Source organism: Drosophila takahashii, chromosome 3R, assembly GCF_030179915.1.
Source record: "Drosophila takahashii strain IR98-3 E-12201 chromosome 3R, DtakHiC1v2, whole genome shotgun sequence".
In the NCBI taxonomy this organism is placed as follows: Eukaryota; Metazoa; Arthropoda; class Insecta; order Diptera; family Drosophilidae; genus Drosophila; species Drosophila takahashii.
Genome location: NC_091681.1, coordinates 22,584,598 through 22,609,323, shown reverse-complemented (window position 1 = coordinate 22,609,323; position 24,726 = coordinate 22,584,598). Strand labels below are relative to the sequence as shown.

The 24,726-nt window shown below is 42.2% G+C and overlaps 4 protein-coding genes across 5 annotated transcripts; all 4 read right to left on the bottom strand.

The window, feature by feature from the left end:
* Window positions 1-687: 687 nt before the first annotated feature.
* LOC108061648 (vitamin K-dependent protein C-like) lies at window positions 688-1,493 on the bottom strand. The gene is made up of 2 exons (XM_044394178.1): window positions 1,439-1,493; window positions 688-1,385 (listed from the first exon to the last, which is right to left on the bottom strand). The coding sequence occupies exons 1-2, from the start codon at window positions 1,491-1,493 to the stop codon at window positions 688-690; spliced, it is 753 nt and encodes a 250-aa protein (XP_044250113.1).
* Window positions 1,494-2,019: 526 nt separating this feature from the next.
* LOC108061661 (phenoloxidase-activating factor 3-like) lies at window positions 2,020-3,002 on the bottom strand. The gene is made up of 2 exons (XM_017147936.3): window positions 2,892-3,002; window positions 2,020-2,833 (listed from the first exon to the last, which is right to left on the bottom strand). Exons 1-2 carry the CDS (start codon window positions 2,944-2,946, stop codon window positions 2,073-2,075), a joined length of 816 nt encoding a protein of 271 aa, XP_017003425.2. The 5' UTR covers window positions 2,947-3,002; the 3' UTR covers window positions 2,020-2,072.
* Window positions 3,003-3,774: 772 nt separating this feature from the next.
* LOC108061662 (phenoloxidase-activating factor 3-like) lies at window positions 3,775-4,764 on the bottom strand. 2 transcript variants are annotated; one of them, XM_017147937.2, is made up of 2 exons: window positions 4,661-4,764; window positions 3,775-4,608 (listed from the first exon to the last, which is right to left on the bottom strand). In XM_017147937.2, exons 1-2 carry the CDS (start codon window positions 4,743-4,745, stop codon window positions 3,839-3,841), a joined length of 855 nt encoding a protein of 284 aa, XP_017003426.2. In that variant the 5' UTR covers window positions 4,746-4,764; the 3' UTR covers window positions 3,775-3,838. The 2 variants fall into 2 exon arrangements, with proteins under 2 accessions (XP_017003426.2, XP_017003427.2); XM_017147938.3 differs by having other exon boundaries at window positions 3,775-4,602; window positions 4,661-4,722.
* Window positions 4,765-6,680: 1,916 nt separating this feature from the next.
* Window positions 6,681-8,501, bottom strand: LOC108061654 (luciferin 4-monooxygenase-like). Its single transcript, XM_017147928.3, has 3 exons — window positions 8,337-8,501; window positions 7,768-8,279; window positions 6,681-7,717 (listed from the first exon to the last, which is right to left on the bottom strand). The coding sequence occupies exons 1-3, from the start codon at window positions 8,478-8,480 to the stop codon at window positions 6,754-6,756; spliced, it is 1,620 nt and encodes a 539-aa protein (XP_017003417.2). The 5' UTR covers window positions 8,481-8,501; the 3' UTR covers window positions 6,681-6,753.
* Between the last annotated feature and the right edge of the window lie 16,225 nt (window positions 8,502-24,726).

Genomic DNA, 24,726 nt, shown 5'->3' with positions numbered 1-24,726 from the left:
GCCGGCTGCCCCAGTCGAAACATAAATTATTCCGAGTTGATATGTACTTAAGGCTTTTGGCGCCAGCCAAGTGTCGAAAAAGTGCATTTCCCTCGAAAACAGAAGGTCGTGGAGTGGGAGTGGGTGTGGTTGAGGGTGGTTGCCTAATGGCAAAAGTTGCGAGGACCCCAAAAGGTGAAGGATGCGGTAGGTGGCTGGGAATTAAATTCCGTGCAGGCGTCAACCCAATGGCAAAAGGACCCCAACTGTGTTTTGGGGCTTCGCGTGATTTATGCATTTGGGTTTGGGTCAGGACAACCGGCAACTTTGTGCAAATAACCCAAAAGCGTTTTCAATTTATTAGCAGCAACAACTACACGCGCGCGAATGGATAACCGCAAACTTGCTTCTTTATTTATAAATCAACCTGTCAGAAGTCACAGCTTGGTAGCCAAAAATTAAAAATCTTGTTACTAATGAGGAAAGTTGCGTAGGCAACTTCACTCAGAGGTATTACGGTCGATCCAATCAAGGTGTTATCTTAAAATCCTTAGCTCATATCAAGAACAAGCCAGATTTGAAACTTTATGAACATACATTCATGTAGAACTTGGATTTAATCAATTACCATTAGAAGTCAAATTTGTATTTATAAGTCAAGCTCTGTACAATCTCACAGCCTGGCACACAGATGTGAACAAGTAATATTTATAAAGGTTCTGATAATCTTCGGATCCAATCTAGGTATGGCCGAATGTTTAAGTATCCCTGAACACCGCCGGGCTTGATGATGCCAGCGACCGCAAATCCAACTAGATGGAACTTCCGCGGATTTCCGGATGCCTGTATCAATGCAGATCCTGAAAGGGGAGACTTCTCGGCATGGCCGCAGATCAGATGAGCTGGCAGCTCGTCGCACTCCTGGCTATCAGGTCTAGTGAAGGCCATTTTAATGCGCTTATCCAACCTCGTCGTTTCAGGTCCATTCCTTGGTTTTAAAGGTCCCTCCCATCCCACAACTTTTAGTTCATCCTTTGGATCCTTTGCTGAAGGCAAGCAAATGGGTTGAACAAACTCGGTTACATTAACTTCTTTGGTAAGCTCGATTATGGCCAAGTCGTTTTCAAATTTTTCAGCTGAATAATCCGGATGGACAAAGGTCGACCTGATTTCATAGCTGTCGCTGGATTTTAAGTTGCCAAAAATGACTTTAGAAATGTGATTCCTAAACCGAGTTGAAACGCAGTGAGCGGTTGTCACCACATAACGGGTATATATAAGGGTGCCAACGCAGAGTAATCGATCCTTTTCATCTACTATCCGTCCAATCCACGGATGCTCGTTACTCTTGTACTGCTGCTCGTTGAATTTACCACATTCTGGGGCATCTAAAGCAGCTTGGCCTGCTGCAATTCGAATAATAATCAGTTTTCAAATAAACTCTTTTTAGTCCTCTTACTCGGAAGTAGAACTGTGAGAACCGCTAGTGAAATCAGGAAGCTCGGAGAACACATCTTATCCATCGAAATATTATAGTTGAACTGAGATATGTTCAGTCTACTCGGGCTCATTGTCAAACGAGGATCAATCTGGCCTAACAAGCCAGTTATCGTAACAACTTGATTATTCAATACTTACTTGACATTACATACAACTATATTCTTAGAAGGTATGTAAATTTATGCGATATTATTATTCTAATTTATTTTATACATTTTCATCAATTGTATAGATTGCTATTCATTTTCAATTTATACACCTAGTTGGACGAGTTAAGTGATGAACTTGTAATTAGATGAAACTAAATTACAAATTAGAGTGCAGTTGCTTTTAAATCGCCAAATGTTTATTTGAAGTTTTATATGACACCGCCATTAATAACCATTAAATTTCCGTAAGACTTGATTCATTAGATTGATGGATGATGTAAATTATTTCATTATTAATATTACCTAAATGTTTTTCCTCTAACTCTTCTCTGAATGCTATACCCCAAATAAATAACCCCAAATAATGACGAGACAAAAAAATACCACAAAATTTCCGTAAAAACATGACGTTTTATTTATAACTCAAACTGATCAAATCTGATTTTAGATATTCTTGAGAATCCAATCTAAGTGGGGTCGAATCTTTAAATAGCCCGTGTACGATTTGTCGCTAGTGGGAAATCCAACCGTCACAATGCCAATTAAATGGAGCTTCCTCGGATTCCCGGAAGCTTCTGCCAAAGGGGATCCCGATAGGGCAACGAGTGCGTCCTTCTCGTCTTGGCCACAGATCAGCTCCACTGGGAATCGCTCCTGCAGCTTGTGGCACTCACTGCTGTCAATTCTTTTAAAGGCCGTTTTTATGCGCTTATCCGACCGTTTATATGCGGGATCATGCCTACGATATGAAGGTCCCTCGAATCCCGAAACGATATGATCCGAATCGGGAGCCTCACTTTTGTGTTCCTCCGCCGAAGGCAAGCAAATGGGTTGAACAAAATCAGTAAACTCAACGGCTTTTGTGAGCTCAATTACAGCCAAGTCGTTTTGTCGTTTGTCCAATGAATAATCTGGATGGACGGTGACCCGGCTAATAGAGTTTGTGCTGCTGGAGTCCGAGTCTCCAAAAACAATGCCAGAAATATCACTTAATTTGCCAGTTGAAACGCAGTGGGCGGCGGTCAACACATGACGGGCATCTATAAGGATGCCAACGCAGACCAATTCATTCTTTCCATCGCCATTCGTTTTTACGATCTGTCCAATCCAAGGATGTTCGTTTGACTCTGCAATACTTTTGTTATTCTTGAACTGATCGTCATTGTATTTTCCGCATTCTTGGCCAACTGAAGCTCCTTGGATTGCTGCAATTTATACATTAATAATTTCAAGTCTCAGATAAACACATTTCAGAACTTTTGCTTGAAAGTAAAACGGTTAAAATAGTCAGGGAAACCAGAAAGCGCGGATAACACATCTTATTGATTGAAAAATTGTAGTAGCACTGGGATATGTGCACTCATTCTGAGTCTCTTATAAGCTGGGAAAACTGAGATCAGTCTGGCCTTTTAAGCCAGTTATAGGAACGACTTGATTATCATAACTATTCAATACAGTACATACAACTATATTTCTCGGAAGTTAATTAAGTTTGTGCGGTAATAATATTCAACTTATCTCGTTTGTATGAATTGATATACAATTAAAATTTACACACCTGGTTGAACGAGTAAGTAAATGAACTTTTAATTAGATGAATCACACTTGGATTACAGTAGTCTATACCAAATATAAGTGAAGATTTGAAGATTAACCACAAAATGCCCGTAAAAACTTGAATTTTTAGGTTTAGAATTTAGTTATAGCAACGACTTGGTTACAATAATTATTCAATGCAGTACACTACATACATACAACTATATTGTGCGGATGGTATTTTAATTTATGCGATATTATTATTCTAGTTATCACGTCCGTATGGATTGCTATTCTGGTACAATTTATACACCACGTTGAACGATTAAGGTGATAAACTTCTAAAAAGATCAAAGTCATTTGAATTTCAAAAGGCGATAAATAGATTTTAGGATTAGATGCAGAGGTCAATGCAATACTGAACGAACTCAAGTTGTAAGAGGACGACCTTTGGAAAAATCGCAAGTATGAGTCTTCTTCGGAAGCATCCTCTTAAGAGTCTCGGAATATGACATAGGATGCCAGTAACCTTTCCATCTGGTATTTAAGACCGGGCGAGTTTAGAGAGAGAGCGTATTCCACCAATGTCACAATAAATAACCACAAAATGTCCGTCAGAACTTGAGTTTTTATTAGTAAAACCAACTATTGAAATCTGATTTTAGATACCTTCTTCACTCTGAAGTTGTCTTGCGGATCCAATCTAAGTAATGTCGAACGCTTAAATAGCCCGTGTACGATTTATCGGTGGTGCCAAATCCAATCGTCACGATGCCAATCAAATGAAACTTCCGGGGATTCCCGGAAGCCTCTTGCAAAGCGGATCCCGATAAGAGACCCGATAAAGATCCCACATCTTGCCCGCAGATCAGCTCCAATGGGAAACGTTCCTCTAGCTTTTGGCACTCACTGCTGTTGGTTCTGTTAAAAGCCATTTTTATCCGCTTATCCGACCGCTTGTATGAAGGATCGTGCCTAATATTTGGTCCGTCGAATCCCGCAACGATGAGATCCGAATCGGGGACCTCGCCTTTGTGATTTTCCGCCGAAGGCAAGCAAATGGGCTGAATGAAACCAGTGAATTCAACGTCTTTGGTGAGTTTAATAATGGCCAAATCGTTTTGTAGTTTTTCACTAGAATATTCCGGATGGATGGTAACCGAGCTGATAAGATATGTGCTGCTGGAATCCGAGTCTCCAAAAACAATGTCAGAAATTGTTCTTAAAGGATGATGGTAAACACATTGGGCGTTTGTCAACACATGTCGGGCATCTATAAGGACGCCAACGCAAATCAATCTTTTCTTTCCATCAATATCTGTACTTATGATCTGTCCAATCCATGGATGTTCGTTTGGTTCCGCAATACTATTTTTATTCCTGAACTGCTCTTCATTAAATTTCCCACATTCTTGGACAACTGAGGCTCCTTGAATTGCTGAAACTTAAAAATAAATCACATTAATTGGCCAATGAACTTACAGCTTTACATTTACCCAAAGTCAAAGTCGCTAGAGAGATCAGTAAAGTCAGAGCCCACATCTTCACGATTAAAAGACTTCGGTAACAATGCGATGTCATCAGCCTATTGGGCTCTCTTATATGCGAACTGAAACCAAGCTGACTAGTCAATCCAGCTATAAATTAAAATTACAACAAAGTACATCTCTTTTACTGCCAGAAATAAATTGTTAAAATTCAATCATTTTTTATTAAGAGATAGAATGAAGGTATAGGAAATATCCTAACTCTTGAGACTTTAGAAAATGTTAAATAGGTATATAATTACAGCAAAGCCATTAAAATATTGCAATATTACATTATACAGACTTTAATATAATCAAAGAAACTGGCATCATTAAACAAACTAGTTATTGAGCTGTTAGTGCCAAGTACGACCTGAAAGTACGAGTATAAACTAAAAATAAATTAAAGGCGCCTTAATAAAAGATACGCGGAATCGGCGATAGCTTTGCGAATACATTTTAAGTACATTTTATTTAGCAGCTCTTAACACAATGCTGGCCATATTTGACTCAAAAATGTTTAATCAAATGGACAAAGTAAATTAATAACAAAGTTTAGAGAGCTAAACCGAATCTAAAATTTAAAATTAAAAATTCCAAAAAAGTACCTTCCTCGCTATCCATGTTAGTTTCATCCCACACCAATGACCAAAAAATTTAAAATCGCAGACAAATTAAGTTTATTCAGAATGAATAAATAATAAAGTACGGAGAGTGCGAACAATTTGTCAGAATTCATGAACTCGCGCAATTATGAATAAAAGATTTATTGGTCGTTCGTATGCATTTATTTATTTACAATCGACTGAGTGCGAAATCAGCATGCTTAATTGAGCGTTAATGAATTGAATCAATTTCGACTCATCGTTAGCAATTGTTTGCGGTTTATATAAAGTGGGTTACTCAGAGGAAGATTTAAATTCCCCTGTAGAGAAAAAACCTCAATAGAAACCGGAAGCTGCCTGTTAACATTTGGCACTGTCCGCAAGGAGAGACAACTGAAGGACTAAATAAAAGCAAACGATGCCAATTGCCGGTGGTCAGCTTTAATCTGAGCCCCACCATCTACCCAACCTTTAATGGTGTTGATCAAATGTCAAAGTTTCTGGCGAAAACAAGGACACTGGGCGAATAAACAGGGCTCGCTGGAACTATTTTCCAACTAACGAGCAGGCGCATGTTCGGGCTGCAGTAATAACAATGATGCCAGGATATTGGCAACAGTGGCAACAGTGGCAGAGGCAACGCCAGCAGGTCCTGCCATTGTCAACAGGAGGGGCAAATGGCGGGCAAAAATGCAACTTGTAATTTGAACAAAAGCCAACCAGTTACAAATGCCGCCAACAGATGGTAGTCCATACGAACGTTTGCCTGTGTGAAATGCCCTTCTATGTACACAGAGAGAAACTATCAGCAAATTGGTTATAATTTTGGAATGACAATAAGGAATTATTTTATATATAATACAAAATTCGGGCTAAACTTTCGGTAATTTGGTTTTTTAATACCTTGGCCTATAATTTTTATATTATAGCTTAGTCGTATAAAATTAATTCTCTTCTATGTATAAAATGATGTATTTGTTAAGTTTTAGTCTTTGCTCTACTTTAACCTACTTCCCTTATCAAGTTCTTCGCCATGTGTGGCATAATCTCACTCACAAGTTGACGGCTGCGAACGCGTGCACAGATTACAGTGCAAAAACAGAGCTGCATTTTAAAACGCCATTTCCAGACACTCTCGCGAATAAATTCTCATTAGAGCAACCGTTTGTGCTGTAAGTGGAATTAAAAAGTGGCCGTACCTCATCCAGTAATAGAGTATCTCAGGTCAGCTGAGACGGTTGGGTTTAATTCCAATCGAATGGCAGCGAACAATGGTTGTCTGGCATTTTCAAGAGGTGTATTAGTGAAATTCAAAAATTACTATTAATACAATTCTATTACCCAAAGCAATAAAAAAAATCAAAATGGCAATTGTGTTTTGTATGTATTACCTACAATATAATTAAGAGAGTTATTAACATATTGAGGTAGGTTAGGCTCTTTCTATATCATATTATATTAAGTAACTAACTGAATACCCTTCGCCCGAATGAAGTGTTCCTTGTTGGCGGCACGATTTGTTTTTCCATTGGGACTTCTCTTCAGATCGTCAACAATTAGGCAGCCGGCGTGTAGTCTCAGGAACTTGGTGTTCGCATTCTGGGCCACATAGTCCAGCACGTCCTGTTCGCTAAAAGGGACATTTGGCTTCCTGACGATGGTGGCCGCTGCCTCGTCGCCGTTCTCAACGTTCCAAATGCCAAAGGCACAGACCTCGACTACGCCGGGCATTCCGGCTATTAGTTCCTCCAACTCATGCGGATAGTACTTGTTGCTCTGGTACTTGAGCAGGTCCTTCTTTCGCTCCACGATGTACAGGAAGCCATCGCTATCAACGTATCCCAGGTCGCCGCTGTGAATCCAGTTGTCCTTGTACACCTTGTCCGTGGCCTCGGGATTTCCGTAGTATCCTGGCCAAAAGCTTCCCATGTCTACGCATACCTCGCCCTCTTCGTTGGGTCCCAGTTTTTCGCCTTGATCGTCGATGATCTTCAGTTCGTAGCCAGGACACGGCCTTCCCACCGAACTGGGCTTCGCATCGAAGTGCCAGTTGAGGCAGCCAAAGGATCCTATTTCAGAGAATCCATAGCCAAAGTGCAGGATCTTGTTGCCAATCTTCCTGCCCAGTCTCTTCTGCACCTCCATGGTGCATCGTCCACCGGTGTAGAGATAATAACGCAAGCTCTGAAGTTGTGCCTTCTCGAAGTCCGTACAACTAACAATGGCCGCCACTTGCGCCGGAGCCTGCAGAACCCAGGTGACCTGGTACTTCTCGACTATGCGAAGGGCCTCCGAGGGAGCGAAGGGGTTTTCGGAGACAATGCGCTTCGTGCTGAAGACTCCGGCTGAGGCCAAGGTCAGTAGGCCCGAAGCCCAATCGAGAGTGCTGGATGAGTATTGAACATCTGCGGTGGTGAGCTTGCTGAAAGGCCGAATATAATAAATGTATCTAATTATAAGGCATAGACTTACGTGAAACCATTAAGGATTGAGCGGCTATTGGTCACAACCACGGCCTTTGGTGTGCCGGTGGTGCCAGAAGTGCTGAGTATGGCCAATTGGTGGGTGGTTCCCCCTTTTAAGCGAGTGGGCTTAAAGCCCTCTTCCGCTGGCGTCTTCAGTACCTCATCGATTCTAAGCGTCCCAGCTGGATGATTGCGCATTGTCACTATCTTAACGTCCAACTTCGCGGTGGCCTCGCGAACTTTCTCAAACTCATCACCATCGCAAAATATTAATCGAGGCCTGGTTATCGCGAAGAGCTTTTCAATAATTTCCGGTATATATGTGGTGTTGAGCGAGTGCACAGCGATGCCATTGAAAAAACAGGCATAGGCCACGGCCGAGATATGGGTGGTATTCCTGGCTATAACGCCCACAATGTCCGATTCAGTCAGTCCCAAGTTGCGCATAAAAGTGGCTATGCGAATGGCGTTTCTCTGCAAATCCTCCCGCAAAAGAATCGTCTCCTCCGAGTCCGATATCTACGAGGAAACCTTCGTATTATCCAATTAAAATGTGTCCAACATTTTTAAGCTTACCTGTGCTACATCCTTGGAATGAACTTGCATTTGTTGAAAGATTATTTCACCTATGGACAAGTCCTCACCGAATGGTAGCTTCTCTTTTTCGGACCTCCAAGTCTTGTCAATTTCATTATAACTAGTTTCGGGCTCATACAACATTTTCGCTGTTGACTTGCGAGCTTTTCTAATCAGACTGAAACTGAATCGCTGCTTCTTACATTTATTTATAATCTGATGTACTAGCTGATAATAAATGTTGTTTTACTCACACAGCTGAGTCATTGTTTTTGCTTAGCCGAGCGAGCGTATTCAACTAGATATAGCCGGTACTTTAGATTATATTCAAAGCTAAATAACGTATTATGTAATACAGAAGTGAGTGACCGATGTATGAATGTATAAAAGTATGTGACATAGAACTTATCATATCATCCTTTATTTGTAATTGTTGTTATCTAAGATTTTTGAATTTGCTTTAAAGCTTATCATTAGGACAAATAAATGTCTTTTCGTTGAACATGATAACATTTATCATCGCTCTGTAAAGTATATAGATATGAAAAGATTTTGTGTCTAGGGCTCAAAAGATTCGATCTTAAAGTGTGTTGATAGCTAACAAGATGCAGCAAATGGTACAATTATCGATTTACGATGATTGAGGCGATTCTTTAACAACTTTAAGACCAATCAAAACTAATCGTTCCTGGAAAACCGAAGGATAATTCGTGTGGGTTGTTCAAACATCATCATGATTACTTTTGATTTTGCTTATTTACCCATACCGAGCTGTATTTATCCGCCTCTAAATTTAACCTGCCACGCATCCACGTTACTATGTGAACATATACAACCCAGATCCCGATGCGATGTGTTTTTTTGTGTGGGGGGTAAGTTTAAAAGTTGTTCATGCCTAGCATTTGAAATTTGTTGCGAAATTATATTGCGGCTTGTTTGTTTCGTTCCTGTTTCGTATGCGTCACGTTGCGTATACGCGCAGTGTGCGCCCTGAGGCGAACCACTTCAGTACACACACACACTAGATACTAGATACTATTCACCAGATACTAGATTCACCCGCCCTGCAAATCCGGCAGCCTCTTCCGCACATTCTCGTAAATAAGTTTCGAGAAGAAAGGCGAAATAAACGTAGACGGCGTTTATATATATTATTATGCTGTCGTACAAAAAGGATTGTTGTCGCCGTTGGCACGATAAATGGCCCAAGAGTTCACATTATGTGTGGAAAATCTATAAAAAGTTATAAAAGTGTCATTAGCGCCAACAATGGGAATGCCGTCAGCATGAGGACAATACTCGGTAGTGCGAGATATTTCATCGCACCACGCTCCCGCTGAATCCTTGTAATAATCCTTGTCCCGGCAACTTGTTGTTGCCAACTTTTCCACCGCTTTGCATTGACAGTGACCCGACTTACCAAACCCTCATCCCCCCGGCTCGCCTGTAAATAATTCACAGCGCTGCTAACTAACAAACAATATGGGAAAAGTAAAAGGTTTTCCATGTACCAAGTATCTGAAAATGTCATATTTGCCAAAGTCCCTCAGTCCGATTGCTTAGCCCCGACCACTTGGAGCGCCTTCTATGCCTATCTTCTGTTGTTTATCACGCTACGATTTGCTTAGAGTACAGCTTTATTCTCAGCTTGCATAATTTAATACGAAAATGGACAGGAACGGTCACTTCAGGTTTAGCCACAAACAAAATGGGATTGACAGAGAGCGAACTTTAGATACTTTCACAGGTTTTGCCCTTTTGTATTTACAACTTTAATATTTAATGTACAAAGCTAAGCATTGCGGTTAATTTTATACTACTTAAGATTCTCTATAGGAAAAAGAATAATAATAAAAATAACACTGCATAAAATATTTGTAAGCATTGATAAAAATTATAGGAATGTTTTGCACTGCAACAATTTTAACTTATCATAGCCTTTTTGAAAGCTTCATAAATAAATGTAATAAAGTATTACCACACAGTTTTTTTATAAATATAAAATCCTCTAAAATCAATTGTATTTTTTATGGCTTAGTCCATTAGATCCATTACGTTAAAGCAGTTTGAACAAGGAAAACCGTTTAAATTCTACAAGTTTGAAAATAAGGGAAATCGGAAAAATAGTTTATTTGTCATTTGCAGATAAGCAAAACGACAAAGTCAGTGGTTGAGCCCGGCTTCATGGCCAAAGTTTGCTCGTCATCATCATACTAGGCCTGTCACATTGAATCAGATAAGTTTACTGGCCTCACCTCCTGGTCCTCGCCATCGTTGCTTGGCTTTGACAAATTTCGGCAAAGTGGATTAATTTGTTTTATTCCCAACCCGGTGCTGTCCACTTATTAGAGCCCAAGTTTTGTGCAGAAGATGGGAAAAGTTGTCTGGGGCCAGATTTGACCTGGCTTTAGTTCATCTCGGCCCGACTAGAGGGCCTTAATTAAGGCCCAGGCGGCAGGTGAAATCAACAGGTGATTTTCGTCAAACACTGGATGGCTGACCAGCGGTCCATGGCAGCCAGTTTGCCAATTAGAGCTCCCAAGTCTTCGAACTGCTGGAACTTGGGAGGCGGTGGGGGTAATGGGGGCAAAGGGGCTTCCCCAACTTTGGTCGTAAATCTCCATTTCAAAAGTTCACGACCAGTTCGAGATATAAACAACGAGATTTGGCGCATTATGCAAGTGGGAGCATTTAGGCGCTCTATAGTCGTAACATTGTGGGGTTCCAGTTGCCGTCGTTTCGATGCCACCACGTTCCAGCGGTCCTTGGATTTGGCTTACTTGGCTTTCTCGACGACTTTGACTCTTGGCAGTTGCCAAATGGCAGCCACTGCGCATGAACCACACCCACTCCTCGCCGCCTTTCAGCTGACTGCCCACATTTGCGACATTTTCTCGTATTTTTCTAACCCGAACTTTAGAACCTTTTGCGCCTGAATATTTGCTTTGGGTTTCGTTTGGCAGGCGAACTGACATTTTGCGTCATCTTCGCCGCAGGTTGAGATTTAATTTCAGCCGGAAACGGGAGCTGCAACAAAATAGCACATTAATGGGGCCACAAAAATGCAATCTGCTGGCCAACCCTGCGTATAGGCGGTATGCTGCCTTTGTCGCGTATACGACTGAGTGGGCGTGTTGGCTCCTTTGACACAACACATGAGGAATGCGGATGGATGTGTGTAAATGTGGCCCGAGGGCGGGCAGGAAAATATTTAACTTTCACTTTACTCCCGAACACGGCAGATGTGCGTGCATTTGATTATTCGTGTTTGTACAGCAGCAAAATGATGGAGCACCGAAAAAAAACGGGGGGGAAAAAAACACAAGCACAAACACGCTGATGGAAACAATCAAAAGTCGCTACTGACAACGGAAATCTGCCGGCAGCCAGGGCATTTGCTCATTCGTCTCCCATATTACAATTCGCATTTTAATTCATTTTATTTCATGTTTATGCACACGGCCGATCCGCTCATTTTCGCCCTCTATCCTGGCTGACATTTTGAGGAATTTAATTTACCGACTCGTCACTTAAAGCTGCATACTTTGTATTCCGTTCTCCTTTGGCCCTTTGGCCCCCCGTACAATGCGCTCTGGTTTTGCTCGGCATTAAAAGATATTGCGGCAACCTTTCTTGTTTTATTTATTTACTTTTAGCCAAGGAGACAAACGGACCGGCAGATAAGCGAATGAAAAGAACAAATTCAGAGCCAGATTTATTTTAAATTCAACCCGTCAAATGTCAAGTTGATGGGGGCTAATTAAATCACTGAAAGTGGCTTAGAGGTTGGAGCCAACTGGGAATATAATAAATTGCGGAATTAAATAAAACTGACTAATTCTAGGAATTTATTAATGCATTCAAGTGAACTCAGACTATGGCTTTAGTGATTGCTGGAAAACATTCTTGGTCATTTCATAGGAAACTTTAAGTGAGGTAATTTTATTGTCTTATCACAGGAATTACAAAAATTTAGTTTACGAGTTAAATCTTATGATAAATAATAGTTTTCGACAGACAATCATTTTTAAAATTTATTTACGTTTAATTTGAATTACTTAATGAAATAATAAAGATATTATTCTAAAAGCACACTTATTTATGGTGACTTCATAGTATCTCTATATTTGACAAGACAGTCGAGCCATTAGCTTGAAACTATACCTGCCACCGGGCCAAAAGCGCTGTGTTAATTGGGAGACACAGAAACTTGCGGCCGAGTGTATGCGATGTGGCAACCACAATGGCCGTTCCTCATCTCATCTGCCATGGTAACTGTGGAAATTGTGGAAATCGCAGCGGGACTGCAGATTGGCGGCGGAGCCTTCGCCGGCGATGCGGTTGCCATAATGCCCGTAATTACTTTGTTAATGCTCAGCGTATTATGTCAGCAAATTAAATTATGTACGGTGCGAGCACAGAGGGAAGGACCACAATGCGCCATTCCTCATTGCGGGCGCCAGCTGCCACCAGTCGTCCTATTGAAAATTTAAGAACTCTGCGCACTTTTAAATTTTTAAAGCGCTCAAAGACCACTTGGCTGCCATGACACTCTGGCTGTAGGGACTTTAATTAAAAGCGACATTGAGACTCTTCGGGTGCGAGGTGAATGGGATTGCAGCGCTGCTTAATCCACCGACGGAGTTTCCCGCACATTTCAGGCGATTAGCTTAGAGGACAGCAACTTTGAACTGACTGCAATCAGGCGATTTATAAGCGCAACTAGTTGTGGTAAGTAATCTAGAAAGATAGCAAAAATCTGTCATTCAAGTGTAGCTATCCGAAGAGAAAGTATGAATCACTTCCTTTAATCTGTGGAAATTAAATTATTTTGCTTTAGAATAAAAATAAAATCTATCGATTGACTCCCACTTAGGTAAGTCGGATTAGAACGATTTGCTAGTGTTTACCCTGGCCACCTGGCTCCATTCTTTGCCCACTGTTAGCCGCAACACACTCCAATTACTCTGACGATTCGCCGAGGAGGAGCAAATTCGAATTCCCCTGGAGTCTGTAGTACCTGCACAGCCATGACACGCTCAGATAATTTCATTGTAAAGTTTAAGCAAATGTTTACCCAGCAGATGGGCCGTTGGACGACGGGGAGCTGGCTGTTCTTGCCGATAATTGAATCAGGGATGCCGGCAAGGTGACTCGGATCCTGAGCGATGGTGGCCCCCAAATTAAAGTCAGGCGATGACTTATAAGCAACTACTTTAAGGGCTCTTAGGGCTTTAATAATTTAATGGCCGAGCCAGTGACTCCTGATCCGATCCGATTTGTGTACTCTGACTGTGACTGTGACCTTGCAAATCTGGCTCCCTAATTGAGTCAGCTGCCGGCTCGGAATTGGCCTGATTGCGCCTCGGGCACAAACCCATCAGTGTCTCGCTAATTTCTTGCATTCAACGTCAGACTGTCTTTGGGCCAAGGGTCTTTTATGGCCGGTTGGGAATGAAATTAGAGTGCAACTTCAGTTTATTTAGTCGCTTGTAATTGCGTTTGCTTGTTAACTCGATTCCCAGCTGCCCTTTGACTCGTCTAAATGCAGCTACAAATGGCAGCTGAATGCCGGCAACCACAGAGCACTTTCCAGCTAACTCACTTGGCCAAGAGGTTGCCAAAAAGCCTGGACACTCACTTCCATGGGACCGCAGGCAGGGCAAAGTTTTGCAGCCTCTCATATCGAATGTCCCTCGGCTTGATGTCATCTTCCATTGATTCTAATCTAAAAGGCATCGCAGAAGTCAAGTCCGTAAAGACAAGTAAAATACAAAACAAAGTAAAAGCTATTTAAAAACCAAAGGGAATATTGCAGCTCAGCTATTACAATTGCATTTTCAACAAGTTAAACATTTAAATATAAACTTAAAGTCCCTTAATTTGTGTTCCCCGATTTTGAGATACCCCTTGCTTTTGCTAATTTGGATTTTACTTCAATAATATTTTTGTAAATTAAAAAGAGTTAACCCAACTTATTCTAATTTAATTCTAAGGAAATTAGCTAAAAATTTAAATACCAAAAGTTACTTTTTAGGGCCTTTGAATATAACCAAGTACTAAAACTGCCTGCTTTTTGAAACGTTATTTTATTGAGATAAAGAAATTAAAAGTAGAAAACCATTTTACATTTGGCAAAGATATGTGGTATGTGGTAGAAAAATATTATAATGAAACCATTTTACAACTTGACAAAAGCTCTTAGTCTTCCTAAGAATTTTGAATTTTTACACGACTTCTTAAACCTTATAAATTCAATTCTCTGAGGTTTTATTTGTAGATGTGTGTTATATGGAAAACTTTAAGGACTTACCGGCCGTTTCCGTGCGTTGGCTTCAATTGCAGGCCAGTGAAATTCTGGGGATTTGCTTGACAAGATTAAGTAGTGTCCTGACCTGGTCGGCTTATTAAACCGCAGACACGAATGCCACGCTACCCACCAGCTGGAAAATGTCCAAAGAAGTGAAAAGCCACTTGGTCGAGCCAACTAATTTCTCAAAGGATTTCGGCTTCACTTAGTTTTCCTTTGTTGGGGAGTGTTGCTGCTGTTGTTGTTGGCCTGGGATTTCCTTTCGATTACGGTTGTCTAGCTGGGGAGTCGGGTCATTGCATTGGAACTGCCTATTAGCAGGGATTTCTTGACGCCTCCCGTTTTGGCCAACTACTCATGTGGTGATTACACTTGTAAGCCGCTAAAACGGATGGCCCAAGTATTGATTTTCATCCAAGGGAAAGACCAAAGGAATCTTTGGTTTTGGTGAATCAGAGCGGCGGCCGAAAAGTGAATAAAGCCAAATAAGTTGGCATCCATTAATAAACACTCAAGTCGCCGGGCAGACAGGGTGGAACTTTGATTTGGAGTCGGCCGGCAAGTCGGCTGTCAAGTGCAAACAAAGGTCAGTGAAAGCCAAAACCAAAACCCCTTGGACGCCAGATATCTCCGACTGCGGTTTGGCCCCCGGCATCACTTACCCTTATTAAGTGCCCCCAGGACTACTTGGCAGGAGCATAAACCACAAATCTGATTTGTGGCCAAACAGACAGAGTCCTTTAAACATCCTCCGTTCGGCCAGTACCAAAAATGTCGGTCGGAATTTAAGCGGCGCAAACAAACAGAGGAGATGCCAGCCCACGAGGATGACACAATTTGGGATTCCATTATGTGTTCTGTTGACGAATGCATAATTGAATCTAAAGTACTTCATTTGTCCCATAAACACGTTCGACTCTTATTTCGCTCACTTATAAATAAACCGCACGAAAAAAGGCGGGGGAAATGCGACAAAAAGAAATTGTTGACGTTGTCGGCGGCGAAAAGCCACGTGCAGGCACAAATAGCAAACAGCAAACAGCCAGAAACAACAATTCGATTTCTGTTTCTGTTTAGTTAAAATACACACCCATAAATAATATATACCCACCTTTGTTGTTGTGGCTTGGGTGATTCGGGAGTTTGAGAGCATCAGGTATTGATATATTGGGCCACACTCATGCCTGCGTGTACAACAATCGAATTCGAATCGACTGGAATGGAATGAAAGGCCCTTGACTTTCTGGTTAGGCTTATTCCGTTCGTTTCTTTTTATGGCGCTTTCGCTCGCCAACATTTGTGTGCCGAGCAAACAGGAAAACGCGATGGTGGCGGGAGGATTACAGGACCACAGGAATACATGGACCCACCCACACATTAGTTTAAAAGGCTTCCTGGGCTCCCGTGTACATATTCAATTTATTTAATAGAATTGCCTTATTTGTGCGGCTAAATGAATTTTCCATTGAATGGCGTCGCACGTATGGCTCGAATTATGGCCGGCTGTAATCATGTAAAGTTAATCTCGAGTGGCTTACAAATTTCAACCACCTCCCCCCAATGTTTTCGACTGTCAGGACCAGAAAACTAAGGCTTTAAGCTGTCAAATTCGCTCTCGGCCAAACTAAAACCAAGCGACAAGCACTCTCTGCATGTGTAATTAACTCAATAACATGATAATTATAACGACATCAGATTTGTGCGCTGAAAACACAGTTTACCCATTAGAAGGCAGGGACGTGACAGCCTCTGAAAAGTTTTAGTTATATTAAATAATTTGATTATTAGTCAACAGGCGGCCACGGGGCGGATGTGTGATGCTCCTAGGCGGCGAATACGTACATATGTTGCTCCAACGGAATGCGAAAGGTCGCTGCGGCGCAGGGGAAACTTAATTTTCGTGTTGAATTTTTGCATATTTTATTAACACAAGCAGCCGGCTCTGCTTGGGCAACCCAACAACCCAATCATAAAAGTTGCCCCATCGCCGCCGACTACTTCCCTTAATTTTATGCACAAACAAAAACTCCCGACAAAGTTCGGCAAGGGTTCGCTTCTGTTTTCTGTTTATTTCCGAGCCAAAGAGCGTGCTTAGGATTTGCCAGTTTGCACACGCCGACATCTAGATTTAAATTAAATCTTAAACATTGTGTGGATTGCGGAGGCGGGTGTCGTGGTCTTGAATTACAGTTGGATTTTAATCGCAGAGATTTGGCAGCTGCCGATTTCCCGGGGCATTTCAGCTATCTCAGCTAGCCAAGGCCAATTGGCAAAGTCTACTTTTGGGCGAAAGTCAAAAGAGTATTTTGATGGTCGCCGGAACTTTAAGGGGCAGCACAATTTAATTTGTCTAGATTTGGGTTTTGGTTAACGGCTTTTCTTATTTACGAGTGTCATTAAATGGTTAACACGTGTCCGCTTCACTGCGTTTATCCTCTTCATCCTCCAGCTTTAAGATCTCGATACTACGAAGGCCCGTAAACTTCTGGCTGGCGGACAAGGTCCACTGTTTGCTTTCGATTTCCCGCATCTCTCGCAGCACGCATACGCAGTGGTGTCCAAGTCCAGCCAAGGGAGCAGATGCACACGGCCAGTTGAGATAATAAACGGCAGCTTCTGGGTATCGGGTACGGATGCGGATGCAGATGCAAATGCAAATGCCTGGGCACGTATCCCTTTCGACTTGTGCCATTCCTGAGCTCCCAATTCCGGCTGCTTGCCAAGGCCGAAAAATGTGCGGGCTCCTTTTGGCATTGTCGGATTTTTGGCTTACGCTTTTGGCCAGAAACGAGGTGGGCACGAAGAAATTTTATCCATGCTTATCTTTCCGCCTGACTGACGTTGGATGTGAACTGGGGGATTGCAACTGCTACACAATACGAAAATGTATCCTTTAAAGATTGTTTTAATTTCAAAGTTTGCAAACAGTAAATTTTCAATAATTAAGAATAATTAAATAAAGTTAACTAATGAATAAATAATGATCAAAATAAGATTACAGAGAATATAATAAAAATTAAAGACATTTATTAATGTTCTCTTAACATTTTTAAAGACAATAATACTATTTAATCGAGTCTATGTAGAAGTTATGAGCTCCTGAGATAACCAGGATTTAACATAAATTTAAATATTTCACATTTTTGTAATTCCTTAAAAAAAGAAAGATATATTTTTATTCAATGATTAATGCGAATACGAAAGGCATTTAAATAATGTAATTCGAATCCTTTTCAGTGTCTAAAGTCAGACTAATTTGAAATGTAAGCTCGTGTGAATGCAGCCAGAATGGCTTTGTTCCAACGACCTTCGTTTGTTCGATTCCAGTGCTCATGAACCCCAAAGCCCGAGCAAAATCCAAAGCCAAATCATTCGACCGGCGGGTTGTTGGACTGCCCTCTGCACATTAGACGTTTCAATCAAAGTGTCATTCCATGTTAATTGCTTTTCTGTTGCGGTTTGGCGACGCTTGTCCCCGGAAAGTTCAAAGTTCGCAGTTCGCCGTTCGCCGATGGAGGAAAGCAATGGGCCAGAACCCAGAACCCAGAACCTAGAACCCTTTAGCATGAATATTTTTTTCGAATTAGAAATGGTAAGCAGTTGAGCTGGCTGGCAGGCACACTATATCCATGTTAGACCTCACTTTCACACATATCCGGCAGATGTCCTCCGATCCCTCGCCCGGAATGGGTCTTTGTTACCGCCCTTTCCCTATTTCTTCTTTTTTTTTTGTGCCATTTTGCCCGACGGACGGCACTTTTTTCAATTTGCGTCTGCCACAATGGGTTATCAAATGACAACGTGCAAAGTGCTCGGCATCGCCACATCCTGCGGATCGAAGGATGCTGGTGCTGCTCGAGTCTATTCAATTCCAATTGGAGCCTGTTTCAAATCGATTTTTATTATTTTGCATTTATTTTTTATTTTTATCCCTCTCACCCTTCCTCGCATATTGGATTTGTGCCGAGCTCTTTGTGGATCTGGCTGTGGCATTGTGACCCAATCAAGGTGACCGTCGGCTGACATTAAATCCACCACAAAATCCCCAGCTCTCCAGCCGCTCTCATAATGCCGGGACAAATTCTGATTAATCTGAGTCTTTAAGCACAGATCTGGAGTGGAGTACAGAGTCCAGAGTCCAGCTGCCGGGGACAATTGTTCGGTAAATGGCCGGCATTTATTACGAGGGGTGTGGGCCTTTTGTCTCAACTCAGTCCACTGGAGAGACCTGGCTAATGACTCGCCTGTGGCCAGGAGTCTGCCAAACTAGGATCCCGGTTTCTGGCTACTGTCTACCCTCATTTGCCTAACTGACATGTCAACACGTGTCGCCGAAGACAGACAGGCAGGCAGGCAAACATCATCACTCTAGGCCGTGTGCTCCGCAGGAGCTGTCACCATGACTGATCCGTCAGCTTACCCACGCGTAGGTTAGCGCACTTATTGCTCGAGTTTATTTATGGAGCGATATTAGGAGGCACCGAGCGGTCTATGGATGCGTGGGATTTGCAATTGCTTTGGCCCTTTGCGCCAAAAAAGGGGTTAAAGAGCTGGGGCGCAGTAATATATGCGACGGGGGCGTGTTCAATTTGCTTGATGGATGCCTGCCATTGTGGTGGGAACTTCGGTCGTGATTTCGCCATAGAGCCGGCAACTGATGTCCCCATTATGTTTCGGGGGATTTCCGAGAATCTCATTTCCGAAAAACTGCTCTTTGGCGGAGTTTCCCTAACAGATGATGACAAACGCACAGAAAACTGATTACGATGATATTTTTCAGCATGAAAAAGTAGCTACATTTTCCCAGAATTCACGTATCTATCCACGGTTTTTCGGTCTAAAAAGGCAAAACTGAGACAGCATTTACGGACCCATAGTATAGAACTTTTCTCCTCCTTTAACTCGGCGTTTATCGAATTATGATCGATTTTTTGCGACAGGATGCCGACGACGAAGGGGCGACTCGAGAAATTGTCGCCAATAGCATTAAATTATTAACGTTTCAATTACGATTTTTAATGGACATTTTTCGCAGCAATTGAATTTGCATCGAAAGTCTTTCAATTTACACAGGGCGACGACGAATGGCCCAGTGCAACAGGCTCTAATTGAGTAAGGAAAGCTCGAATAGAATATTTCTGTCGCAGTGATGAGTCCTAAAATTCTGTGCAGAATGTGTACTACTGACTTGTTTGTTTGTTGGCCTGCCATCCCTCCCGGAACCCAAGGACTCGAGAGTCCTGTAACCGCACGCCCTGTACTGCTCGCGCTTACTGCTGAATACGTAATGTGATGAGACCAGAAGCAGCAGCAACAGCAGAAGCAGAACCAGAACAAAACCCAGACACAACACACAATGCCTCGTCCTGGAAATGTGAAGCGAGCCATGTAAATATGTATGAGTGCTGCCACACAGCTTCCGGCGTCTCGTTGATAAGCTAAGGAATTTGAGGAGCCTTGACTTACTAGCTCCAATGGCCCCTCATCCTCATCCGCCCTGTCCTTGTTAGTTTGCTTTAAGTGTCCGTGTACTGCCTGGGGGCTCGACCCACACTTCTCTTGGTGTTTGTGTTGTGGTTGGATTAAAACACACTCCCCCACACAGAGCAACAGCAACTGTGCCTCTGTGACAGACTGCACAGAGGAAAACTGGATAATTGTTCAAAAAATAATATTATAATCTTAGGGAAAAACAAAAATTGGATGCCTTTTATTCTGATTAGATTTGTAAAATTTATTGAAGATGTATTTAGATAATTTTATTATATTATATTTACAGTATATAGATGATATTATTTAACCATCTTAACAATTTATTATTTATATTTAATATTTATTATTTTTATAGATGATATTATTTAACCATCTTGACAATTTATTAAAAAAAATATTGATCAAAATTTAAATTTTACACATTTTTATAGATGATATTATTTAACCATCTTGACAATTTATTATTTATATTTAATATTTTTTAAAGGGGCTTTTAAATATTTATCTAATATCCTAACATTTTTCGCTCTCTGCAGGCATATACGCTCCCGTCTGACAGTTTATGAAAATGTGCGTAAAGTGTTGAATTTATTTGTCTAACAAACATTTTGACTTCTCGCTTTTGTTGCCAGGACTTTTAATTTGCTTGGCTTGTTCCGTTTTGCTCGGCGATGAGTGGATGCAGCCCGAGCAGCTTGTGCGCAATTATTCATACAATATGTCTGCCTGCTTCCAGCCATCGTAGACCCGGGACCCCATGGCGGATGATGAACGACGAGGAGTTGCCCTGAACGGCATAAATCTTAAAGAGCCACCCTTTCGTCACATTTGGGCCCGAACAGGTGACATTTCTAATTTCTAATTCGACCTTAAGTGAATTAATTGTATCCTTCCGCCATTAGAGCAGCCGGAAGTTGGCCAAAAGGGAATGACTTACGGTCGTTGTGTCCTTAATGCCGGTGTCCTTGGTCCTTTTTGTGCGCGTTTTAATAAATTGTGTTTGTCGCATGGCTTGATTAGCGACAGAAAAAAGGGACGGAAGCAGCAACAGGTGGCAAGCAGGGCAACAAATTTGCTTAAAATGTAAACAACGTAATTTCAGCTCTGTATACAGCAGGCGATAAAATGATGCCCGTTGAGGGTTTAAACAGGCCGATCAAAAACAGAGGCACACTCAGGTGGTCTCCAGTTGGCCGACAGATTGTGGCTCCGATTGGCGATGACAGGTCAACCAGGCCACTTAATGCACCATTGTTTCGGGCCACATCTGCAGATTATGAGCCGCACTCAGACTGGAAATGGAAATGGGGAAATTACGCAGCACAAATTAGCATGGACCACGATTGTATGGTCCTGGCAGGATCCGACATACTTAACCGCAAAAGCCACGAATACGTGCAAACAGGTAGTGCGAATGTAATTTGATTATACGGATTATACGCCAACAAATATGTTTAATTTATGGCCTCTCGGGCAAGTCCATCACAGCCACCCGGTTAGTGGGTGAGTGGTGAAAAAAAGAGTGGAATAAGCAGGGTTGCTGCTACGATTGATTGCATAACAATAAATTATGCAACGCACCATGATGCTGCCCTACTCCCTCCTCAATCCTCGGACCATGTCGACGTTATTGCGAGTGCGAGTGCAGGTCCTGGACAAGGACCAGACCGCCTGCCATTCACTTTTAAGTTTCAAGTGCTGCTGCTGCTGGTGAGTGCTTTTAATATTCATCTAATGCACTCAACGTGTTGTATGCCAGGGGTAGGGGGTATTCAAAGGGATATTGGAAGAACCCTAGGATGAGATATTAAAATATTTATTAAATTATATAACATATCTTTCAATTCTTGCTGTCGTAATTGAATTATAAAGCAAAAAATATGCGAAAGAGTACAATATGTTATCGGGATAATAAATCGTAGAAATATGTTGAATGAAATATCTTTTAATAAGTGTTAAAATTTTAGAGTATTCTATTTAATTTTTTAATAACTAGAGGATTATTAAATCCATTAAAACCTAAGGATCTTTGGATATTATATGGTCAAATTAATTTATATACGGCTCTTTCTAGCTAACCAGCTATTAATTGCTATATTTTTTTGCACTAGTCTGTAATTAATTTCTAGACAGGGTATCGATGAGTCCTGTGCTTCGACCGAACCGCCTACACTTTTTGCATTAGCTCCATTTTTGTTCGAAAACTCTTGTTGCTATTGCTGCTGTTGTTTCGAGATTGCTGTTGCGTCTGCAGGAGGCAGCTGCTGCAATTGAATCCTGTCCCGCGATGAAGGCGCCCAGACGTGTGGGTGTGTTAAGTGAGTGTTGCCACCTGGAGGATGCAGGATGTGGGTTGCACAGAATGCAGGATGTCGGTCTCTGAGGTGTGTTCGGTGCCCAACTTAGTATGGTAATCATCGATGTGCCACCGGCACATGCAACTGGCGCACGTGACGTATGCGCAATATGGACAGCCCCAAGCGCAACGATGCTGCAGCTATGCCCAAGTTGTTTATGCATTCATTTTATGCATTGACTTTGATTAAGTAGTGCGGTATGCAAAATGCCTTTCTCCATTTGCCTTCGATGCGGGGGCGATAAATCCATTTTGCTCGGCTATTTGTGATGCCATCGATGTGGTTGGTATATTATCTTGGAATAGATCTCTGATTGATTGGTTTCATGCCATGTCAACTCGTCTTGTTTTCATGTGACATTCGGTCTGACTGTCTGGCATCGAACTCTAGTGAACTCAACCGCCCAGGGGGAGGGGACTACGAAGCCAGACAAGTCAGACAACGTGTCCTTAGCTGTGGTTTTGGTACCGACTCTAATTGTGCTAATAAGGCGCTGGTAATTATAATTTAATAACATCTCTGCCTTTGCCGTTGCCTTTGCCTTCGACGGCTGAAAACCCAGCTCGTGTTTGCCATTAGAATTCTCTGTGTGTGCAATTAACAGCAAGGCAACCAGGAAGGACTGAGCACCCAGGACGAAGGACGAAAGGCTGGCATATAAAAATTGATTTATGCCGCCTCCCAAAGGCGGAGCCGGGCAATTTAATTGTAAGTCAAACAGTTCCCCGCAAAGTTTATGCAGTTGAGATTTAATTTGATTACACGCCAAGCTGGAGAGAGAGAGAGCAGGGTAAACATCTTCTGATTGCCTGAATAAGCAATGAGTAAAGGCAGAGGAGAAGCCTTTTCCTGCTAGGTATTTTTTCCCCGAACGGATTGTCCTTAAACTCCAGCAGGTGCTTGTGCTAGTGGCGCACATGAGCACCGCCGGTATTAATAAACAAATTACGCAATTAATAACACACGCTGAGCGCTCAGCTGGGCGCAAAATGTAACACTTGGTGCATCCTTGGGTATCTCGGGCTAAAATTAAGTGCAACAGAAGCTGCGTTTCGCGAATTTATGGCCGCGTGTGCTGCTTGCAACTTGTGCGGCCATAAATGGCTGAGTGAATTGCTTGTGGAGTGCCGGAGCCCGAAAGTGGCCACTGAACCCACCGCCAGCCAGCCATCCAACCAGCCAACCAGCCAGCCAGCCACATCAAGTGTTTCGCTCCGGCTGTTGGCATCGTTGCGAGTGCTTTTTCTTTATGGCCCCAGTTCGCATGAAAATTCGAAGGGGGAAAAGGCAGAGGGAGATCTGAAAATGTATAAAAATGCGCCAGCTAGGCATTCTTTTCCGGCTCTCTTCCGTTGTCTTGTGCGCTCACACGGAAAAGCAGACAAAATGTATCTGTGACAGCGCAGCCAGGAGAAATCCAGGATAACTGAGCGAGGCGAGCGAAGGACGACAAACGAATATTTATTACAGGTGTTTGCCTTTGACTGACAGAAGGCGCAATCTGGCACGGGAGCTTAGTTTCGGGGCACTTCCCAAGGAAGTCTGCAAACGGCGGGATACTCAGCTTTCGCCTTTCAGCTTTAATACTCCTCCGCACTCCTTTGTTCGATTGTGTCGGCAAATTGATTTGGCATCGTCAGGTGGTGCGGCGGGTGTATCTGTATCTTTTATCTGGCCAGACGATGGAAATTTTTCAAATCCGATTTGGGGCAAAAAATTAAATTCGATCCAAACCCAAACGGAATTCCTGGAAAAATTCCCTGTACCAAGTGCAGGGCATAGAAGGGCTAAAAATAACAACAGAGGTCTGTTTTGTCCCCTTTTCAAGGCAACAAGGAGTTTAAAGAGCAGAATTGCAATTCTTACGCATTTCAACTGCACTGACAGGATATTCGCGACAACTGAAAAAGGACACAATCGGCGCATCCAAGTGGATTCACCTGGTTAGCTATGCAAATCCTCGTGAAACTAACTGCAAAGTAAATATGTTTTTCCCCCAGCTGAACAGACGAGATTTATGGACCGCCTGGAAATAGATGAAAAGCTAAATACCACCGAAAGGATATCATCATGATGATGGCGGTCATTTTGATTAGAAGGCCCCCGGCTTAATGAGGAGTTGGCAAAAGGAAATTGGGAGGCTGTTCATGTGCTCGTGATGTGTAATTAATTTTCGGCAACATCTGTTTATCCTAATTAGAGGCGATACAAACACACACACATGAAAGGA